The sequence below is a fragment of the Ciconia boyciana genome, chromosome 25, assembly GCF_034638445.1.
Source record: "Ciconia boyciana chromosome 25, ASM3463844v1, whole genome shotgun sequence".
NCBI lineage: Eukaryota > Metazoa > Chordata > Aves > Ciconiiformes > Ciconiidae > Ciconia > Ciconia boyciana.
Window position 1 is genome coordinate 610,411 of NC_132958.1, and position 23,344 is coordinate 633,754.

Here is a 23,344-nt window from a genome sequence, read left to right on the forward strand (position 1 = left end):
ACAAAATTGTGCAGACGCTCTTTTGAGGCTGACATACTGGACTATGAGCCACTGAACTGAGCACCTGATTAATGTTGTCTTTTTTTTTTTTGCTTTTTCCTCTGTTGCCTGCCTTCCTCCTTTTCCCGCTTAACCCAGAAAAACTGATTGAGGGACTCAAATCTCCTGAGACTGCGCTTCTGCTCCCTGATATCCTGCCTCTCGCTGACCCCTTCGGTAGCACGTCAGACCCTGTGAATGGTAAAAATAAACTTAGGGCACCTCCTCCCCTCTGCCTTACATGGCATGTCTTGTCCTGCATGATAACTCTGCGTGTTTACCTCCACGGGGCTCTCAAAACAGCTGCCGATGTTGGTGAAACACAATGTGATAGGAAGTTACGGATTATGCTGAGACAAATCTGCCTCTTGCCCATGAGACTAGCATCTCAACAGTGAAGACTTGGTATTTGCATTTAAAACCTAGGCTTAACAGATTTGGCACAATAACATGGCATGGTTGTGCCTTGTGGTCCTAGTAGAAGAAAGTTAATTGTTGACTGAAGGAGAAGATGCAAAAAATCCCTCCATTTGTGCTAAAGGCTTCGTGTGTAACCATGGCCCAGGCACTGAGTCTGTCTGTCCCTCCGCTGACCCTCAGCAGGATGAGGAGGACAGCATTACCTTGACCTGGGGCATATGCTGAGAATAAACGTGCTAGGCTGTGATGAGCCCAGATGCAACAGGCTCCAGGCAGTATAAAGATTTTGGAGTGTTGCAGAATCTAATTTTGTTCACTTGCCAAATGTACTAAACACTAATAATTGCAGGTTGCTGTTAGTTGTAATCAGCTGCTTTTGTGGTTTTGGGTCCCAGCCAGGGTCCCCTGGCTAGCTGGTTGCAACCTTGTAGCTTTGAAGAGAAAGGTAGGAAATGAGTCACCTTAACAGTAAGACTCTTTCTTTTTCTCCCTTTTGCAGTTTCTGGCAGTTGTCTGAATACTCTTAGGCAATGGTCTTGCAAATCTGAGACACACACTGCTATGCAAACAAAAATATTCATTAATCTCTCTTAGGCTGACCAACTAGACCATTTCTGATCCTAGCATTTGAGTGTATCCCTGTTCTTTAATTTAACTTCTTGGTCATTACCTTGATATTGGTCCTTGAGGAAGAGACCCAGACAAGCGTTATACCTGGCTGGTATGATGCTGATGGTTATCTTCCATGTCTCTTCCCCTCCCCTTCATAGTTTCTATAAAAACAAATCTTTCTATCCAGCCTTTGTAAACATCTCCTTTTGTATCCACATAATGGGCATCAGCATTAGATGATACTGGGGACTGGTGTTTTTCAATAAGATGTTGAGTTCCAAAACTTTATCACCTCTTTGCTCCACTGGGCACTCAAAATGAAGAAAAAAAAAAAAAAAAAGAGATCCCATGTCTTGGCTTTTTACAAGCTTAACTGGGAATATGCTAAAGGCTCCATAGTAGGTATTTTAATGATCTGTTACTTCTAATGCAAGGGGACTCATTAAAGGTCAGTGTTTTCCTTTTGCTGGAAAAGGAACTTGCAAAAGCTTGTCGTTATTTGCCCAGACCCAGGCCTACTGCTTAGCTGCAGGGCAGGCATTATCAACCTCCCATTCCACCCTCTGGATATTTCAAATTGGGCTTGCACAAATTAAAATAAATAAATAAATAAAACACAGAAAAGCTCAAACCCAGCAAACACTAATGTGGTACAGTTTTCCCTTGTGATTAAATTAACATCAATAACTTCAGCCTCTTGTTGCGGCCAGCATAACTGACGTGTGTTAAAGGGTCATTCAAGGATTCAGACAACTGCCACCTTAGTTCCTACTTATGCTGTGTCTTGCAAACTAACCTCTGGCTTCTTCTCTGCTCTGGTATTTTGCACATTTGGAAAGGAAAACCTGACGTAGCTGTTGAGAGTCTCATACCAGGCCTCGAGGCTCCATTGCCCCAACGCCTCGTGTCACAGACTGAGTCGGTTGCCTCCAACAGAACAGGTTGGTGAGGCAGGAGGGTGTTGGGGGGGCTGGGGTGCATCGTACTGGTGTGGGCTGTGTAAATCAGAAAGCACTGTCCGCTTGAACATAAGCGTCTCTTCTCTCAACGCTTTTCCCACCAGTGTGGGAGTTCCCACTGGGCTTGCTTGTGTGTCTTGTAACCCACCAGTTCCCACTGAGCTTGCTTGTGTGTCTTGTAAGTGGCTGCTGCGTGGTTCCTTGAAGGTCAATGCTACTTGTCTCCTTGTGCAGAATGGTACAGTATTCCTTCAGCCCACCATTAGAGAGTACACCATTACAGCCCACAATAGAGTATTGCTCTGATGAAGTGCTTTTGAAATCTGGAGCAGTCACTGATTTTTTTTTTGTCTGTTCCCTTGGGGCATGGTGGTAAGCAATTCATGTCCCTTTCTTACAGTGAAGGCCTTGATCTGGCCACTTGTGCAGCACATGGACTTGACCTCTTTTCAGAGGTCCCTTGTGAAATAGCCAGTGCACTTAGTTTTGCCAGAGAGTCCCTGCAACTCTTTCCCTCCCCACACTCCCCTTCACTCCCCCCTACTTTAACCTGTCACCTGTGTGGGGTTTCGTTGTTGTATGCTCAGCTTTAGAGGGCAGTTAGCCCCAGAGAATGTGTTATATGTTGCAGAGCCGTAAGAAATGTTTTCCATCGCAAAAAATGGTAGGTTTTGTGCTGGCTTTGCATCAAAGCTCTGTTTGCACGCTAAGCGGACGGGAACAGGAATGTGAGAATATGAACTTAACAGTGTTTGTGTCCTGTTTAATGCTACCTTGCGGCCTTTGGATGTTAACTTGGATTCAGACTCTCTCACTGGGGAAGACTCTCTGCTTGACTGTTCTCTGCTTTCTAACCCTGCTGCTGACCTCTTGGATGAGTTTGCTCCTGTAGCTTTCACAGCTCAACCTCACAAAGGTAAACTGTCCTTTGTCTCTAATACCTAATGAGTCCTGGGACTCGGTCTTTAGCTATTGTGAAGTGAAGCTGACACTAGTTTACACAAGAGATGCTCTGACCTGTGTTCTGGTGGTGGTGTGGGGTTTGTTTTGTTTTGTTTTCCCCCAAGCCGTTGTTTTGGTTTCTTCCCAAGCTGGTGAAACTTGGAATGCACATTGAAGTACTACAGGAAAAATATAGATAAAAGTATTCAGCTTGACTGTAAAGACAAGGTTTGTCGAGAGGTGGCATCTTCCATGAAACAGGGATACAGCAGAAGGGATACAGAAGGCTTAAAGGGTAGGCTTTTGTATGCAACCCTTCGTCAGGTTTGTAAGTGAATACACTCTGGTTTTGCTTTTTGCACATGGGATTTAAGGCCTGCTTTTATGCTGCATTATTAATTCTGGAAGGGAGCCTGATAATCATCTATACCAGTGTCACAGGTTTTTGAAATGAAAGGAATTTTTTTTGGTTTGTCAGCATTAGTGTCTGTAGCATGTGACTGAGGTCTTTCAGATCTGGAGAATGTTTTCCTTTTCAGAGGTTACAGGAGTAGGTTCTTGAGTCAAACTGCAGTGTCACAGCAAATACGAATGAAAGTCTGAGTGCAACATCGAATTGAAAAATGGAAGAGTTTCACAGTAACACAAAAAAGCAGAGCTGCAGAAGAGAAGTAGACCATGTGTGGTAATTCCCAAGAGCTGCAGATCAGCTCTTGCAGTACATCAGTATTTGAGCTTGAGTGGAATTGTAGAAATACTGTGCAGTGATCAGAGTTCTCTTCTCTTTCCACAAGCAAGAGTAGAGGACCCTGGGAAGCTGGGTGCTCACTCAGATGGCTGCTTTTTTTTCTGGGCCCTCTCCGTGCAGTGTGGCTGGAGCAGTGGCACTGGAATAGTTTGAGGAGCTATCAGCTGCAGTGCGACTTGCACGGTGAACTTTTCCTGCTCTGTTCTGGCACATCCCTGTTACGGGCTAAAGCAGTTGTAGACAGTGTATGTGTCCCTTGGGGACAATGCCAAATGTTAACGGATGACTCTCACATAAGCCAAGCTTGTAGTGAATGTTGGGTAATACACATCCACCTGGCTGGGAGGGAAGACTAGGTCTCCTGTGCTATTTATTGCCTTGAAAAGAGAGGCCCAGAGCACAAATGCTAACAACTACTGGGTGCCCCTTGATGATGAGTTTTGCTTAGCTCGTTTGGTAAGTATCCCTATAGCAACAGAAAATGATCTGTCCTCAGAGGAATCTCTAAAAACTGTAATCAATTTTTACACTTGATGGCACTTCAAAATGAGTTTGTGTTTTTCACAGAGCTTTTGGGTTTAAACAAGCAGTTGTTCTAATTGCTCATTGCTATGATACACTTCCATGCCACTTTATTTTGAGTAAATGGCCTGAAATGTATGTTGAACAGTTATTACTCCCTGTCTGGAACATAGAAAAGCCAAAACGTTGTTGGTGTGACTTCATGAGAAAATGAATTAACAGATTCCTGCATGACTTCTCCCAGGCTGCCCTGCTGTTCCCTCTGGGATGAGAAAGGCTCACATCTGACACGGAAAGTGAGACTTCTGTTGGGGGGAGGTGGGGGCCAACATTAAAAATCTTTCAAAACTCATTTGTGGCTTCTTTTCAAACTCTGCTTTTATAGCTCTGGGTGTGGTCATTAACTGTACATCTGCCTCAATCTTTTTTGTTTGCTTTGTTTATCCAATCCTGGCTTTAGTGATGTAAAGCACCTGTGCGGCAGATGCTGCTGTCCATGGGTATAATCAGCCTGTGGAACTGCAGCGCTGCAGGTTATCAGTGGGACCAGGAGGACTTGAAAAAGCAGCCGTGGTCTGGGCATGGATTGATGCTCCAGCCATGCCATAGCATCCTTTCCTTTGTGCTTTACTAGGCTGTTTTCTGGCCTCTGAATTTTTTGCCTTCAGGATTCCTTAATTTGCGTTTGCTGAATACAGCACCAAGCTGCGTGTACGTGAGGGGAATATTTTTCTAATCATGGTGATATATAGTCACTAAGGCGAGCTCAAACACTTTTGAAGGAGTTTTGCCCAAATAGGGACACTCGCCAGCCTTTCCCTCTCCTTAGGAGAGATAGTCCATAATTGAGCAGTGCTCCTTCAGTAGCTTCTTGTACAGCAAACTCCAGAGCTACAAGCAATTGTATGTATAAGTGGAGTGAAATGGAAATAGGATGCTTGCAAAGGCTCCCAGGTAGGTTGAGAAGAGCTGCAAATAACTCCAGAGACAGAGTGATGACAAGATGAGACTTTCCGTTAAGATGAAACGTCTTTGTGTTTTTTGACGCTTTACAGGCTAGTCTCCTATAAAATTTGTGGGTGTTTTTCTGGGTCTAATCCTCCAGAGGACAATGTATTTCCACAAGTGGTTTCCTGCATCATCTCACCCAAAACCTGTTAGCATATTTGTCAGCTTTAGGTAAAGAGCTTTTATTATTGATAGGAGTCAAACAGGAACGTTCCTGTTCCTTGGAAACCATCGACTTGTACGTGTCCTTGCTAGGCTTTCAGAAATAGTTCAGGTAGTAATTGAGAACCAGATTTTGGAAGGTATTTTGGGTATCTAAAGTAACAAGTAGTGATGCACAGTGGGAGTGTGAAAGTCCCTAAAGGTATGTAATTGCCTGATAAGGCAGATAAATGTCTCATCTACTGTGGAGATTTTTGAAAGTGCCTCCCACCAAGTGTCTAACTGAACTTGTCGTGGTTTGAAATCAATGGAATTTTGTGCCAGAACTGCTCTAGGGGCCTTTAAAAAAACCTCTCTTGGTATCTAGTTAAGTCTTCAGGCATTTAAACTCCTTGGAAATCTGACTTCATATTGCACTTCTTGTTTTATCACTGTAGGTGAAAGCTCAGGGCTTTTGTCTCACGTAGATGACTGGAATTTCTTCTGTGTGTCTTTTTTTTTTTTTCCCCCAGCCCTTTTCTTCTCCCTGTGCATGAGAGCTGGTAACTGGAGAGCCAGACTGTGCTCTCAAACGGTATTAATATCTGACAGCCACTGGATGATGACAAAGAATACCTTCGATCCTTGGGAGCTTAAGCCCCAGGCTTTTACCACAGCTTTGAACTGCACCAATTGTTAAGCCTTCACATTGGCCAAATTTTATTTTGGTTCTCATGACTTGGCTTGCTTTTTGTTTTTTGGTTTGGTTTTTCCCCTCCACTTTTGTATTTAATTGGCTCTCTTCTTACCTTCTTTACCAAAGACTTACCAACTTTATTTCACCTTTTAAATGAAACTCCTGCTTCTAAACCCTGTCTCTGAAAACATAAAGATGTTCTAACACTTTTTAGCAATTCTAACCAGCCTTCTCTGCTATCTTTGCTTCTTTTCCTTTTTGCTGTTTCTCCTTTATGCTGCAGAAGATACTAACCTGATATCAGGCTTTGATGCTCCTGAGGGCTCTGAAAAAGTGACAGAAGATGAGTTTGACCCAATTCCAGTGTTGATATCCAAAAATTCACAAGGTAAGCCAGGATGTGGGGGTGAAAAAGGGAAGAAAAAAAGGAAAACAATGAACATAAATTAGTTCTGGGGCGGTGGTGCTGCAGCACATGTGAAGTAACTCAAATCGTAAACTGTAAGATGCTATCGTAGTATTTAGCGAGCTTAGTCTTTCTCTGATTTACATTGGCCTTGAAATTTCTCTAGATTCTCTGTCTGCAAGAAGATTGCATGTCCAAAAAGATAGTAGACATGCAAGCATCTTTAGGTCCCATGAAGTAATTTCAACCGTCTGCCAGGCAGGGCACACAAATACCTCTGTAGCTAAAGTGCGATGGAGAACTGCGTTCTCCGATGTTCTTATTTACTGTTCAAGCCAATGGAAGGAGGCCCTTTGACTTTTAAGGGAACTTGGCATGAGGCGCAAGAAGGGGAGATGATAATCCTTTCTAACTGTGAAACTCCTGCTGAAAGTGAGTTTTTTTCACTTCTGACTGATGTCTTTCAAAGGTGCTTGTGGGAACTGAGTGTGAGACATTTGGTAGATGGTACCCGCCTCCTTTGAAAGAGCTTTGAGCAGTCAGAGTCCTTAGGACAGAGACTGGAAAGTTTCTCCTTTTGTAGCATTCCTGTCCCCTAGATCACATTAACGTGGATCTTTGCAAACAGTTTGTCTTATGTAGGGTTAAGTCTAAGCAGCAGCACTGTTTCCTTAAAAGAAATAATGGTGCTGCATTTTGTAGCTCTTGTAGGCATAGAAGTTAGGCAGCATTTTGCAGTCTTGTCAGTCAAATAGGTCGTCTTTCTGGAGTCAGGCCATTGAAAGTTTTTGATTACAGCTTTTGATATACTACCATGGGTTTAAAAACATACTCCAGGGCTCCCTTTTTTGGTGTTGTGGGTTTTTTTTTTAGTTTGGTAGAACTTTTTTTGACTTCCCTAACTCCCAGTTTTGTTTACAGCATGAATGTGCTGTACACCTGCTCTGCATCTAATGCTAGCTTTCAAAGACTGACACTCATTAGAAGAAGCTCTCAGACATTAGAAACTCTGCTCCTGCTGAAAGTCAGAGAAAGTTTCTGCCAAAGTTGGGCCAAGATAGGCTACCCTGAATAAAGAGGAGCATCTTTCCTTCAGTATAAAAGCACCAGAAATAGAAAGCCGCATGATAGCTCAACTCTCCTCAAAGTAGCTGGCAACTCAAAGATACTCTTAAAACAGCAACTAATTTTCAAGATTTCAAACTTTGAACAGTCCTTTGTATAGGTTGTGGGAGTTCTTGTGATTGCTTTATAGATCCTTTAGTAAGGACAGAATTCTGCAGTTTGGATGTAAACCCTGGGAAAAAGAAATGGTTTGTAGAGATTTGTTGGCTGCCATGATGTTTTTCCATGCAGGTCTAGCGAGCTAGGTTTGGGGGGTGGGGAGAGGGTGGAAGAGCAAGCAGGGGAATGTTGTTGCTATCGTGATGCAAGTAATGAGAAGAGCTTGAGCAATTTTTCTGTTTTGCTTTGACTTTTTTCTTGCTTGCTTGCTCTTGAACATCTGAAACTGTCGTGTGTGTGTGTCCTGTTCAATACTGAATTCCTATCTCTCACACTTTCAGGTGGGCATTCTAGAAACAACAGTGGAAGCTCTGAGTCCAGTCTTCCCAACATAGCCAGGTCTTTACTGCTGGTGGATCAGCTCATAGACCTGTAGCAGTGACACAGTAGCAGACGCAGTTTCTGTAACGTACCTAATCCTCTGTTTTCATTTCCAGAAGAGTTACCTTCAGTTGTGGTTCTTTTGGGCTTTTTTTTCCACCCCCCCCCTCCTTAATTAAAAGACAAACAAATCTGCCAACAGGAGACAGTCACCCACCTTTCTCCCCGTCTTCCCATGCCCCAGGAAAGATTCTGTCTCAGTTCTCCAGGTAGTCCTCTCTAAAGCTGGTAAAAACCCGTTGTGGTTCCTTCTGCACCTGTCTTTGCTAGCCTGTGTCTAAAGGGAGCACTGTCCTTAGCCGCCCTGCTGAGATGTACACATAGCACCATGGAAAGCCTAACTGTAAATGAATTAGATAATCATAGCTGATGTATGATCCCTGCGTACAACAGACTCCTTTCTCCTTAGAGTAGTGCGTGAACAACTGTGTTTCAATCTTTACGTTTGTGTTTTTGGGTTTGGTTTTTGTTTTGTTCCTGTTTTCTGGTGAATGGGCAGGGGGAAGGGGACAGGTGAAATCGGTAGGGGCGTCCCTCTCCTGCAGAATACAGGTTAGGAGAGCTGATGTTTCTAAATTGCCAGTATATGCTTCAGAGGAGGAGAAGGCACCGAATTGCTCTGAAGTAGTCTTGCCTAGTACCTCTGGTGATGGTGCATATGAAGAGAGTTTTCCGGACTGCCCCCAGCTAATGGTTTGCTGTTTAACAATCCTGCTTGTGAATGAACTGCGCTTCCTTGGGGGAGGGGGAAAAAAAAGAAAAAAAGAAAAAAACAAACCAGATTGTTAAAGCTGCAAAAATGACCCTAAGTGAAATATAACAAGGTTTTGAACCAAATACATGTGAGTGTGGCTGTGACCAGCATTTTGTCGACCTTTTTTGGATGAAAAGGGCATTGTGGCAGCAGCAGATGTATTTTCTGTGACTTCTTTTCTGTGTTTGACTGGAAAAAAAGAAAATCCTCCCCCAACCTACTGTAAATTGTGTATGAAACAAATTGTCCTACGGTTGTTTGTCTATTTTTAATCCTGGTTTTAGTCAAGCATCTGGTATCTGTTCTGGGTTCCCCGTTTTCTCTTGTAACTGCATATAGTGCAAACCAGTTAAGTATGGAACCATTTGTTTCAGTAGACAAAGATTACTGTGGACTTTATTCCACTCTTCAGTCTTTGTGGAACAAGCATGCACTTGGTTCAGATGGTTTGAAATAAGTGCTGCTACAACTTGATGGGTTTTACCTTTTCTTTTTCCCTTCACATGCTTAGTTTGTCAATTAGCTGGATACGCTAAACTTGTTTTCATTGGCTTATGGTCATGAAGTCCGGAATTTCTATCTTGTATTTGAAAGCTCTTTCTGAGCAGAAGGACTTTTCCTCTGTAGTGGAATAATTAATAGCTTACTGCTAACCTTGTGTATGTGTATGTAGCTGTATTAGTAAAAGTGCAGTTTCCCATGTGCGAAAGTATGAACGACTGAAATATGTATGTACTGACCTCTCGCTAAGAAGGAAAGAAATCAAAGTTCGTGACTACTCCTTTCCTATCTCCAGTCTCTCCGCTATTCCCCCACCCCAACACTTAGTTTAACCAATTCTGTAAATAGAACTACCATCGATTGTGTCTGCTCTACATTACTCTTCTTTTAAAACCTACACTTAATAATAAAAGTATTGCTTAAGTGTGTTGTATCATTACATGTGTATACTGCACTTTCCAAGAGAAGCTTTACATGAGAACTATGGAAATGACCTTAGTAAAATTGTGGATAGAACTTTATTATTTTTTTGTTTTATATTCCTAAAGCACAGGCAAGCTGGACTGGAAAACATGAAGACGCTATAGATAGAAAGTTATTGTATAGTCAGATACTGAGATTATATGAAAAGAGAATGGATTTTAAAAAGTAACCATCTACTGTATATTAGAAACAAAGATTTCTGTGAATTAAAGTACTTTTAAAGAATGTTTAAGATTTTAAATCTAATGGCACTTGTTCAAGGGTTCTGGAAAAAACTATAAATGCACTGGGTTGTTAATAATGCTATTAAATAAGCAGATGTGAATGTTTATTGCTTTTTCAAGTAGCTATTCATGAATCCAGGTGGGAAATATGATACAATGGAAGTATACATTTTTAGAGATGTCTATTATCTAGACCTCCTTCATCAGAAAATACTTGCCGCTTATTTGCGAAATGAATGGAAAATACAAGAGAGATTAAATGAGTGGATATTTGGGATTAATTTTAAGCTCTCTAAGAAAAGTGACTGTCCGACAGGTGTTAGGTTAGCATTGGTATGCTGCTCCAAAGGTGAGGAGTTTGTGTGAAAGCTGCTGCTGTGAAGGAACAAATTGAATTTTCATCCAGTGTCCGCATGGGAGAAGTTTGGTACCCAGCATTCCCGAAATGGCGTAAGAATGACTCTGTCTTATAGCTATGGTTGGAGCCTTGTTTGAAGCCACGGGAGATGTTTCTGTTCCCTTTTCAGGGTCGTAGGGTCAGGTGGTGTTAAGTAACAGAATACAAACCTACAGTCGGCAAAATCACAGCAGAGTGATTCTCCTCTCTGCCTGGTGTGTGCTGTTCCTTCGCGTCGGGATGACAGAGAAGCCTTTCTGCCCTAACAGGCTGGAGCTTGTAGTAGTGTTTTTGGCATTAACTATTTTGATGGATCCTCCTGATAGGATACTACAAATGCAACCACAGTACACAGAGCAATTTCCTTTCAAGCCAAGGTTGTGCTTTGGATGCAAGAATAAACTCTGGTGTTGGGGTGGCAAGATGTTCAAAGGAATAGTTGGAACTTAGATGTTGGGGGGGGGCTTGGGTTTTGAACTGCCCCTGCCTTTGGAAGTCTCCCCAGTTCATCTTTTAACCAGATTAACACAAGTGTCGCACCCACAATTCAGAGATCAGCAAATTTGCATTGTATCTCACAATATCCACTGTTGGGAGCATCTGTCCCAAAACTAGAAGGTGCTGCAGCTTCCTGACTTCTGGCTGTCCAAGTCTTCATGGGGTTCCTTGGGACTTGGCCAGGTATGAAGGACTTGGCCAGGGCTGCAGGCACTGTGCGACCCGCTGGAGAAGTCTGAGAGATGGGTGAAAGAATCTTAGCACTGGTGGCTTTGTGGCAGATCTTTTGCATCCTCTAACAACCCATTTCCCACAAGCAAATGGCAGCTTGAGTGAATCTCTGTGTAGAGCAAAACTGTTTTTAGAGGGGGCTTCTTGTAAATGAATGATGATGGCATTCTTCAGCCTGAAACCTTGCAGGATACTGCCTCCAGTGACTTTCCAAAACCACCGTATTTAAAAATTGATTTGAAAAAATTTTTGCTATTACAATGAAAGTTCAGATGCAATTCAGACCAAAGACGGAGCTCAGCAAGTTTTGGGATATCCAAGCAAACATAAAATATGGAGGATGTGGGCCTCTGACTACAGAAAATGTCATTAAGCACATAGCGTGCTGCAGTAGCATCTGAAGGGCGTGCATGTCTGTATGGAGTAAATTATTTTGTTTTTAGCCAATACATTTTCTAGTTCAAGAACTCTCATAGGAATCTGTCAGAGTTGGGGAGTAGCTGGCATGGGTGTGGGGGAAGCGTGAATGTAATGTGGGGGAGTGCTCTGATGAATGAGGCTTATCGGTCAACTCAGCTACCGATAACCGGGTGAGATGAGTTCCTGGGACTTCTCTTTGCTGAGGTGTGTGGGCACTGCACCTTCGAACGGCATCACTCCAGCAGGAAACATAGACTTGGGGGGGCGGGGAGGGGGGAAGGGTTTTCTATGTATTTATTTTTTGTTCCTGTGTAGTCTGTTTCCGGGAGTGAAAGAAGCTGTGCTCTGGGGACAGCCATGCCTACGCGCAGGAGCGCAGACTCCACGCACAGCATCAGATCGCATTGTTCCTTGGGAGGAAGGGTGGGTTGCTTGCCTGGGGTTGTTTTAAGGACATTACTGATGTGTGAGACTTGTGCTCCTGCCCTGCACAGGAGGGAGTTTAACCCCTGGAAACTCGCCTTATGTTTTTCTTAGAGGGTCACAGACTGCATCTTAGAAATGACTTGCATGTGTAACACTTGGCTTGTGCACAGTACAAATGAGGGGAAAACCAAACGATGCTGTTAGTCTCCAGTTGGTTGCTCTTGCTTGTAAACTGATGGAATGTGGTGTGGGGGGTCGGTGCGTTTAACACCTGCCCTGTCTCACTTTGCGTGGTGCAAATGACTACAAGTGTGCCAAAACTAGAACATTAAATTCCTTATTTTCTGGAACCGAAGAACCCTTGATCTGCTCCCAGATCTGCCGCTGTGCAGTGACTTTAGGCAGAAATGCTTAATTCTGCTGTCTAAATTGTTGTCCAGTGACGTAGTAACGGTGCTTTGGTACCTCCTCACTGAAAGCACTGTATGGGGGTAGTTCTGTATTGTTGTTTAACGATAGTGCTTCGAGGAATCGGAATACAAGGAAAAACTCCACCACTTCAAGGACAAAGGAATGAGAAGTCTTTTGACCCTTTTAAAATGCCAAACTAGTAATCCTGCATACTAGTAATTATGCTGATTCTTAGCTACCTGTTACCATACGTTGAGACCTTCCTGACTTTGGCTTGATGAAATCAGGAGAGTCAGCTTTAGACTCCAGGAATGCCTCTGTCTCCCCTGACTTTCTTGTTTTGGGCTCTGCTCCAGAAATCGGATCATCATCTTGGTGACTGCTCTGCCTCCTTTGCAGCTCCCTGTAATAGGGAGAGTAAATCTTTTATAGCTTTCCTGTCAGTTATTTCAAGTAGTTTGCCACTTCAGTGCACCGTTTTCCTTAAAAGATGGGGGAACTCCATCTGTCATGCTGTAACTTGGGGGTAAATGGTCTTTTCTTCAGGCTGCTATCTGAATACACGCAGGGCGTATTGCTCGGGTACCAAGTGATAAATGTTTTTATGACTAAGGTTCTCCCTGCAGAAAGGGAGCCTGAGTATAGTTTAGGAATTGTTTCTTTAGTACGTATATCTGGCCCCAGAATAAAAAATACATGAATGTTGTACAGGGGTAGAGAGAAACCTTATCTATGAACTCAAGCTTCTGTAAAGATTTTATGCTGTAAAGCTTGCAGCTGTTAGGAGTGTGCATTTGTTAAAACCTGAGCATTAATTGAAAACGTAAGGGATGCTTCCCCATGAAGTAACACACAGATCTCAGGAGTCCGGAGGAGGCTGAGGGGACAAAAGAGGCAGCTGCCCATTGACGGTGTCCATCTTGGCATAGGCAGATGTTAGGAAACGCTGCTTCTGCAAAAGAGGCATCTCTTTTTGCACGAGGGGTTGTGGGTGCTCTGTGTGTTGATTCGAGCAAACCATCTGCGTGTATCTTTTCAGGCCTCTTGCATAGTGTGCCCTTGGTGTGAATGAGAGCCAAGTCATCACAGAGAAGGGGTAGGGCTTCAAACAAAAAGGCACTGTCTTAGTTTCCTGAGATTTGTCCTTTACCCTCATGCTGTTACCAGCTCTTGGAGTGACCCTTTCTCTCCTTTACTGTAACACAGAACAAAACTGCTCTGCCTTTTCATGTGAAACAGTCCCTCGAGTGCTTCAGTCTTGCTGGTTTCTGATCTCAGACCTGCTGAAGCATCCGTCGGTGCCGGCTAACTTAAATTCTCCATCATCCTAAAAGTTATGCAGCATGCGCCTCTGAAACATGCGTCTGCAAAGCCTGTAGCTATGGCTGCCTATGGGAATGCGCTGACTTTCTCTCGTTAGCTCTAACCTGACCTTTACACAAAGGGGTTTGGGTTTTTTTGGTTTGATTGCACACTTCAGTGTTTAAGCGTAGCTCAGACCTTTTTAACATATAAGATTAACAATGGTGAGAGGAGATGTCTAAGCCACTGACTAGTCAGGCATGCACCCAGATGTTAGCTAAAGTAAAATGCTGGCATGATGTTGTCTTCCTTGTTGTAGTGCTGCTGCCATCGCTCCTTCTGGGACTGTCCCTTTGCTTTCTGCCAAAGGAAACAAACTGAGGGAACCCAAGAATATGGGAAAGAAAAGGTGCCTGAGATCAGTTACTGTGGGATGGTGTCTGGAAGCCAGGTCTTCCTCCTTCACCATCAGAAAAATAGAACATGGGAGTGTAGATGGTGCTCCTCTCTTGTCCGTAAATCCCCAAACTTCTCAGGTAACCCGCTGCATTTGAATATCGCAGTGCCCATATTTGTTGTTTTCAAATTGCCACGGCCCTTCCCTTCTTGCTGTATTGCCTAGCAGCTTTGAGTGAAACCAGCTCCTAACTGAAGGCTGTGACGACCTCCTACCTAAGCATCGCTTCATTTTTTCTCCTCCCAGCGTAGGTCACAACTCCTGTACTGGCCTTAGCAAGGGCGAAAACTGCTTCCAAGCATTCAGTGCCCTTCTCACTTACGACGGGCAGAGAGAGCAAGAAAGCATTAGAAAAAGTAATTTTTCCAAAAGCAGAGCATTCTGCCTATCATACAGTGCTTCCAAGTTCAGAGACACATGCTGCTCCTATCCTAAGCAAACGGGCTTATATCCTGTCAACCCTTCTCTTACTCTGTCCTAAATGTCATCGCTTACATGAACATAGACACCTACTAACACAAGTAACTCTTTAAAAAGCAAATTCTGATCAAGTGACTTGTTTGTGCTGTTCTTGTGAAAAGTGGGTCATTGGTTTGCATTGGCATAATGTTCACCATGATAAATGCCTTTTTCCTTTTCTTGTTTTCCTGTATGCCATATTTCAATGAGGACTGGGTAATTCGGAGGCATTTGCGTGATGCGGCAACCGGTCTTGCTCTGCTTCAGCCTGTATTCTCAAAATCTCACAATAATACCTGGTAAATATATAACCAGCCTCCTGGAAGAAGACAACACCATAGACGTACTGTTCCTGTAATCTGAGATTAGCATCTAAGGTTAAACCATTGCTGACAACATAGGCTTCAGGAAAGATAAGATAGTATTTTTGTAGAGTAACTTATAAAATGTTCACATATCTACACTGTCTTTCTTTAGCAGTGTAATGTATCTAAGTGAATAGTTTCCCAATAAATACCGATTTTGATGCCTAATGAATGACTGCTGTGTCTTTAATTGTGAGAAGTGACTGAGAACGGGTTAAGTGCATTATGTCTACGGACTTGATCAAGAAATGGTGCCCTGCAGGCTGCCATGGATGTGCAAATGTGAGTGATTAACCTGGGCAGAGTTTGGATGCAATGATGCCATTTTGTCACAGCAGGGTGGGTTGGTTAGTACCTCACTTGTCCATCGCTCAGTGGATACCAAACCATCTCCTTACCCTCCTTGTTCTTCCTGCAATTCAAACTGCTTAGTTTTCATGTGCCTTTTTCCTATCTTCTTGCTAACATGAGTCCAATGACATACTCCTAACCTGCCAGTAGTTCTTTGAAGGTAAGATATCTTCTGTTCTGTCTGTGTGAGTCGTAAGGCAAAACCAACCCCATCTTGGGCTCTTGTAACTGGAGGAGAGCAGAACAGCAAGCTTCTCCCCGCACTGTCTTGTTACACTAACACAGAAGCAAGCCAGATCATTCTAGTTATGTTAGATACTTGATTTGAAGTCATGGTATGGATTGTTTAAAATCATTTGTCTTGCAGTGGTTTAAAATAATGCTGCTATAGTTACCAGGATTCATTAAAAGTTGGAGACTGACCTTCATTCTTTGAAATGTGTATGTTATTTTAGTAGATTGTAGGGCATCCCTGTGTATTTTCCATGCCCAAGTGTAATTCCACGTATCCGTGGGATGGCTCACAGAAATGGAGGCTACGCCAAGCTATATATCTGCTTGTAGGGCAGTCAATAAGCAACGGTGCAGAATGAAATAATAAAAATTGTCTGTTTGCTGGAGCCTCACTCCAGGCAGCAGTGTTACGAAGTGAAAACCTCTCTGATGGTGGTCGTCGTGGGTGGCAGAGAAAACCTTGTGGAATGGTGCTGAGAGAGTGCTGGGTGTGCCCATTCGTGTGTCAAACGTCTTCCATCTCTTTCTGAAAACTGGTACTTGTGGTGTCCCCAAGCTGTGAGGCAGCGTCGAGTTGTGTGTCAGTTTGTGTGTTGTAAATACCTTCCCTGGCATTTTTATTTTCTTTTATTTGCCCTCCCTCTCCTTCCCATTTTCTATGCGTGACGGTGGTTTAAATCTGAATGGCATGACATTTCTTGTGTAATAAGTACCTTTCATTCTTATTTATGACGAAGGAGATGGAGCTTGTTGAGTAACACTTTTCTCTTGCATTTTTAGGTCTGCAGAGGGATCCGGCCCTATTCCCAGTTGTAGCTCTTGAACTCTGTAAAGGACCTTCTGGCAATGATGGACGTGCTTTGTACAAGGGTCAGTCTGAGATACTGGAGGTGAAAACACAGCACAACTCAGAGTCAGACTACTTAACAAGAGACGGTCCTTCAAGCAACAGTTCCTTCTACAGCAGCGAAGGAGAGGGGACAGACCACGAAGGAGATATTTTGGATTGTAGCGGGTCCAGGCCTTTACTGATGGATTCGGAAGAGGAGGAGGAAGCCTGCAAGTGGTGCGCCGGGTTCCTGCAGTCTGTCCCCAGGGAAAGACACGAGGCCTCCAAAGAAGATCCCCACTCCCAGTCTTCCCAGACTAGGGCAGGGGAGATGCTGTTCCCTGCCTTCCAGTTGCACACCGGGGAGGTTTTTAATGAACCAGATGTTTTTGCCACGGCTCCTTTCCGCAGCTCGAGAAAAGTGCCTGATGAGGTGGATGTCTTTACCAAAGCTCCTTTCATCTCCAAGGGCAACGTGGCTCTTAGACATCCAGAAGAAGCAGATGTATTTCTGAGAGCCCCTTTCACTAAAAAGAAAAGCATGGAGGAGTTGACTTCCCATAGTATGTCCAAGGAACCGTTCGCACTACCCGTTTTCCTAAGTCAAGGGGGCGATGTCCAACACAGAGCTAACCCGATGTTCCCAAGCCTGGATTCAGCAACGCATGGGTCCACGGCCTCGGCAAGATCTCCGTATCCCTCTGCTGGGTTTACTCAGCCGAGCAGTCTTCATCCCTCTTCCGTAAGAGCCATGGAGACCCAGGAAAACATCCCTTCTAAAGGCGTGCTGCAAGAGCAGGGTGGCATGCCCAGTGAGAGAAACCAAGGACACGCGCTGCCCCAGGAAGCCGTGCTGGGCTCCGTGGTTAACAAGCCTTTCCGTCCGCAATCCTTATCAAAATATTCCCGTCACTACAGTCCAGAAGATGGGCAGGGTCTCGAAGTCAAGCCCATAGCTGCTTACAAAGTGGTTTCTCAGACCAACAGACAGGTGATAGCAGGATCTGTCTGTGTTGCCCCTCTGTCTTCCAGGACTACAGAGCTGCCCGGCGGGGATCCGTTTGCTTCAGCGCCCTTTCCTTCCAAAGCGGGAAAGCAAAAGCCTTAATCTGCTGTGAGCTGGGATGTGCGCTTCCTGTAGGACCACCTCTCACAGGACCTTGAACCTCTTAGTTGAAATGAATGACATAGCAATATATATATATATTAAAAAAAAATTATTTTTTGGTCAGAACTCTATTTGCAGTGATATATAGTTGAACCATTTTAAGTTATGTTAGTTAGTCTGAACGCCTGGCTCTCAGGATCTTCATATCCTTTTCAGTTGCTTCTTACTTTCCTCCTCTCACTGTCTTTCCCCCCCATTTATTTTTTAGATGCTTTTCCAAACCAGTAATATGATCCTGATCCTGGCTGGGGAAATGCATTATAAGATGAATGAAAAAGTTTATTAATTACAGAGCAAGTCAAGCAGGACTTGCTAGTGCTCTGGAAAGGAAGTGATTTCACAGGTTAAAGGGTTATTGCGACTTCTTTCCTATCAGTGGGGACTTGTGGAAGAGAGCGAAGGTTGTATATTCCTGCTGCTTGGCAGTGATGGCAAACCTGGCAGCCGTGGCTCCAGAGTGATTCTGTCGCGTGTGTTCGTAGGTTATGTGCACACTGAGCGAGAGCCGTGCAGGCGATGTCTGGTACCAGGTTTGTGCAGCGCTGATGTGAGCAGAGCCGTGGTATCGCACATGCAGCATTTGTTTGCTCGCTGTGGCGTGTAACATGTGGAAGTGCTTCTGCCCGGGTCCTGTGCCGGAGCCCGGAGGAGTCAGTGGAAGGACTCACAGTGCCTTCAGTCACTTGTCTTGCAAACTCCCAGATGCGGGAACTTCAGCAAAGCAATCTGTCAGGCTGTTACTATTGCTGCTGTTTGGAAAATCGAATGATCAGGCAAAGCTTTCAGATTTACATGTGTACTTCCTGTCTGGTTAATGCCAAAGTGTAGGACCCAGAAACTTGCTTATGGTTGTGGAGGAGAGAGCCGTGCATTTTTACAGTATTAAAAATACGCCTTATGGAAAAATTTATTATGCAAACGACTCGATAGATGTCCTGATCGACATACCTCATTTGGTGTTATTCAGCATTTGCTGCAATCCGGTTAGAGTGATTTATACTAACGGAGAACTTGACTCTATATTTGTAAATTCTGCCTTTTGTTTTCCTGTTGATTAAGGATGAACCTAAAAAAGATCCATTCGCACTCCTTTGGTAACATTTGCTCTCCTTCTGAAATATTGTGCTTTCTACCATAGTCCCAAAGAGAAAGACGGCAACTTACTGCTTGTTCAGTCATTGCCGTAGTGAATCCTAGTATAGCGTTTGGAGGAAAAGTCACCTGGGCTGGCAGCTGGGCAGAAACAAAGCAGGCTTTGCTCCCCTCGCTTTTCACTAACATAAGACAGAGCTAAGAGTGAAACCTCCCGTCTTTATTTTGCGAAATGCCTGGTTGCGTAAGTTATCTTGGATCTGCTATTTCTAGCCCGCAAAGGCTACTTCTAACCATGGACTGGCTTTCAAAATACCCAGTTACAGGGACTCTTTGGGCTCCCAGTCACTGATGAGTCTTTGTGGTGCAGTAATCCTTCCTCCTAACAGGTGTTGGTGCTGCAGAATGTCTCCCAAGAAAAAATTTTGGTGGTTTTACTTTTAAGGACTTGACATCTATGGAAAACATCCCCATTGACTCCAGTAGCATATGGTCAAGTCTCTTAAAATCCTTGCGGTGGCCATTTCCCAAGGGGTTTTGTTCGTTATCATGTGAACTGGAGCCTTACGCTGAGGGTAAAGGGCATATTTTGTGCTTGGGGGTCTCCCACGAGTGGCTTTGAGGTCTTGGGGTGTTTGCAGGGGAGTTGTTGGAGCAACAGGTAGGTTGCTGCGATCAGATCCGGTCATATGTGGAGCAGGTTCCTGCCCTGCCTCCTTTCTGATGTGTTTGTACTCGGAGAGAAAGTACCGTGAGTACTGTCACTCTAGGAGAGGGAAGGATCGGCCGTAGTTCCTCCTAACTCACTGGAGTCACACCCGGGAGAGCTTCTGCAGCCAAAAATAGACTTCAGTCTAGTTTTACAGGGAAGAAAAACCTGACACCATCTCCAGTACATAGCTTTGTCCAATGTCCAAGTAATAAGCATTAAAGGAACGCAATAGGCATATTAAAGGTGCATGTGAAGGCTGCTTAAACAAAGCAGAACATTGCACAGTCTGGGGCTGACTCGCTGCTGACTTTTAAGCCCAGCAACGTAAGGGGAGGATGGATGGAAAACCCCTGAATGTTGGGAGCCTACTAGCAAAGCATCTGCAAATAGGAGTTACCGACTGCTCCACGTTTCCTTTCCCCTCCCCAAATCCAGTTCCCCTCCAAAATATCTCCAGTTGCAAGAGATGAGCCAAATGTTCTGCTGGACATGCTCGGTGTGGGGATTGCCTGGAAGGGAAAGGGAGAAGCTTGGACCGAGGTCTTAAAGCCCTGGGGTGGGGAGGGAGAACACTTGGATGCAAGGAGGCTACGTTGGCTTGCATAGCCCAGTTGCTGGCAAATAGTGACTTGCCGAGCCCAGGTCCGGTCGTGTTATGGGGAGCTGGGAACCTTCTGCCCTGCTCTGCTACGCTCAGAGTTAAGTAATGTTGGTGCCTACTGGTGGCTTAGGGTTTTTTCTGTCCTCCATCACCATCTCTTGAAAACAGAAGTACTGTAAAGAAATTTCCGGGTTTCCCTTGAGATGTTTCTTCAGCAAAGCTGAGGCTGTTGTTTATTGCGTTTTGTTGTCATTGAGTTTTCTGTTTAAATATATACCTGAAAGGCAGTGGTGGTTTTTGTTTTAAATATATCCCCCCGCCAAGTCAGTTGTTGCTGGATTGGATCAGTGAGAGATGCCGAGAACGACTGCAATAGCAAACTGTGAATTCAAGGGATACCAAGGAGACTGAGCGTGAGGGCCCAGATTTGTTTCAGCATGCAACCTGTGTCATGGCCGTGCGTGCAGCCAGGAGGCTGAATTTGGCCTCGAGCTGTTAAATTTGCTCGGGAAGCTGCTGGAAGGGAGGTCAGGCCTTGGCGGTGCAGGGGTGAATCTGTGGAACAGGGAGACGCTTTGCTGGAGCGAGCAGGTACCATGTATAAACAAGATGTGAGTTCAGGGTATTACCTCTGCTAACTGAATTCGGGTTCTCCTGCTAACTGGATTCAGGTTCTCCTTCCTTTCCTTCGTTTTTACTTGAAAAATTGCTTTCGGATAATTCTGTGAAACTTCTTTCAATGCCACATCCAGGTCTCACTGAGCTGATGCTGGAGGAGCACGAGCCCGTTCCCCTTCACGCTCAGACCGGAGCCCCTTGCCTCTCGCGTGTGTGTTCGTGTTGGCGAGGCGGAGATGAGCTGCACGTAGTTCAGAGCTTGCTATCCTGCACTGCCAGCTGAGGGAGGAAGGGAAAATGCACCGAGGCGCAGCAAGGTGTGCGGGCTTGTTTACAGCCCTGATTCAGGTCGGGTCAGACTGAATTTCCAGCTAGCATTTTGGCAGCTTTTATGTTCTTCAAGCACTTTACACAAAGAGCACGCTAACCGTGCCCCAGAAGCTAATGATCCTGCCAGCATCTATCCAGTGCTTAAGTGGTTTTAAATCTCTTTTGGGGGGGTGGAGGCAGCTTGTTTGTATCTCTGCATGTGACCTATGAAGTAGTGGGAGTTTTGGTTATGGTCAGAAAACTGAATTTCAATGCCTGTTAGTCTGATACCCTTCTCATTTCCAGCCTGTATTCCTCCTAATCCTGCACTGCCAGTGCTGCAGCTTCAGCGTGATGAATTGTAAGTGGAAATTTCATTTCCATAGTGTCTGAAGCTTACTGTTTTTAATGAATGTGGAAGAATAATGCTAATTGTTTTGTTTGCCACACAGCCGGTGATCTTAATAAAATAAGACCGGTACAGCCTCAATGCAGCGTTTTGAAGTCAGTTTTCTGAACAGAACCACTGGTTTCATCTTTTTTTAAAGCTGTAGTAAATTCTGTTAACTGCCCTGGGTCCTCATGCACGGCCAGAGGGCCGCAGTTATCGCTGCAGTCCTGCGACAATCTTAGATTCGTGCTGGGAAAGGGACTGGTTCTTACCCGTTGCCAACTTCAGCTTGAATGCACTTAAAGTCTTTCTTCGAAGTGATTAATCAGAGTTTCTGCATGCAAAAAAAAAAAAAGAAAAAAAAGCAGTTGGCTTGGCTCTCTGTGCCTCACTGCCATGACGTTTGTACAGCGCACATAACGGGACCAGCCGCCGTGGTGTTAACCTGCACTTTCCGCAGCCTGCTGCAGTATTTTTGGGACTTTCCCTGTATCTCCTCTCCCTTCCAGCCAGCTCAGTACTAGTCATACGTGGTGTTAAGTTTACAATCTTAGTCTCTTGAAGCCAGCGCACACTCAATCTGCAATGCACACTATGCATGGAGCACATAGGTGATATTAAGCTTGTAACAGCAAACCCGTGTAAGCAATCATGACACACAGCACCTGAAGCACGTCTTCAGTGGGACTTAAGCAAGCCTGAGCGAGATCTGTTTAATCGCTGAACTCTCAATCACTCCAAAGTGGTTATTGGTTACTTTAACTCAGCTTCCACCAAAGACACTTATGTTGGGGAGTTGAATTTTTGTGGGTTTTTTTTTCTCATGGTGTTAAATCAAGGCCTTTCAGTACACCAAAAGACTCCAAAGCATTTTTACAGTAGTATCTTGACAGTGAAATCTTGTTCCAGTTCTGAAACACATTCCTGAAACCTGATCAGCTGCGTTAGTGTTTCTAAAAATAAGCCACGGCCTGTAGTTTCCATCGTAGGTAGGGTAAATACTGTCACACACACCTAGAAATACTCCCCTGTGAAGTTAGAAGGATAATGATGATCCACTGTTCCCCGATCCCTCCTCTCCAAAGGGAGAAAGAGTTGCTCGCAGGGGTGGGGAGGGCAGGGTGCTTGCTCCGATGTAGGATGCAGCTGGTAGAGCGTCACTACACGCCGAGTCTGGCAGTGAAAGAAACTCTCTTGTTTCCGCATGGAGCGGGAAGCCGGAGCTGGAAGCGTCTGTGATCTCCACTAACTGTGGCAAACAGTCTCTGACTCGTGTCCTAAGAGAGCAGTGTTTTGTTTGCACCACGCTGTTATTAAGGTAATTCTTAGCGGTCTTGGAAGTACCTCTGACTTGCAGATTTGATGGAGTCAAGTTTTTGCACTCCGGGTGGGATCATCTGTGTTTCTGGTAATCATGAAGAAATGTTCGAGTTGTAAACTTAAGTACATTTTATTAAAACTGTATCTGATTACAATACATCTTCTCTGCTGTGCATTCCTTTTCCCCTTCCCATGCAAAATATTTTTGCTGGATACAAAGAATCTGGGTTTTAGTAAGTTCTTCCTTACTAAGGTACTGAACTCCGTCTGTCCCTGCTGTTTTATCTGGCAGTTGTGAAGTCAAACTGATCTCAACTGCTACAAGCAGAGGCTTTAAGCGGTGGATATTCCAGTTTCCAGGAGAGAAACCTTCATGTCTAGGGCAATGCTGCAAGACAGTGCAGAGCTATTGAGCCCTCCCCGCAAACACAGGAGCCTGCTGCACGAGAGGACAAACCCATCCCCGAAGAGGATCCGCTGTACGTGAGCGAAACGGTCCGTGACCGCCCGCTGCCGTGCCGTGCCACGCTGAGCTGTGCACGCGTGCCGGGGGGAAACACGGGGGTATCCAAGAATAGGTTTTGGCAAAGCCCAGGGAAAACGTGCTTTCTGTGAGCGCAGCTGCCTGCCAA

At 44.6% G+C, this 23,344-nt stretch overlaps 1 protein-coding gene across 16 annotated transcripts in view; it reads left to right on the top strand.

Annotated features, from left to right (window-relative positions):
* The window catches only part of AAK1 (AP2 associated kinase 1), an 87,385-nt gene extending 64,522 nt beyond the window's left edge, over window positions 1–22,863 (top strand). For 3 of the 16 annotated variants that reach the window (XM_072846410.1, XM_072846409.1, XM_072846411.1), the window contains 4 exons: window positions 139–240; window positions 1,911–2,012; window positions 2,836–2,946; window positions 16,453–22,863. In XM_072846410.1, coding sequence (XP_072702511.1) covers window positions 139–240; window positions 1,911–2,012; window positions 2,836–2,946; window positions 16,453–17,609 — 1,472 coding nt within the window. In that variant the 3' untranslated portion in view covers window positions 17,610–22,863. Of the gene's footprint in view, window positions 1–138; window positions 241–854; window positions 905–1,910; window positions 2,013–2,835; window positions 2,947–6,371; window positions 6,477–8,059; window positions 9,217–14,932; window positions 15,144–16,452 lie in introns of those variants that run through there. The other 13 variants (XM_072846413.1, XM_072846414.1, XM_072846415.1 and 10 more) reach the window with 11 other exon arrangements.
* Window positions 22,864–23,344: the final 481 nt, after the last annotated feature.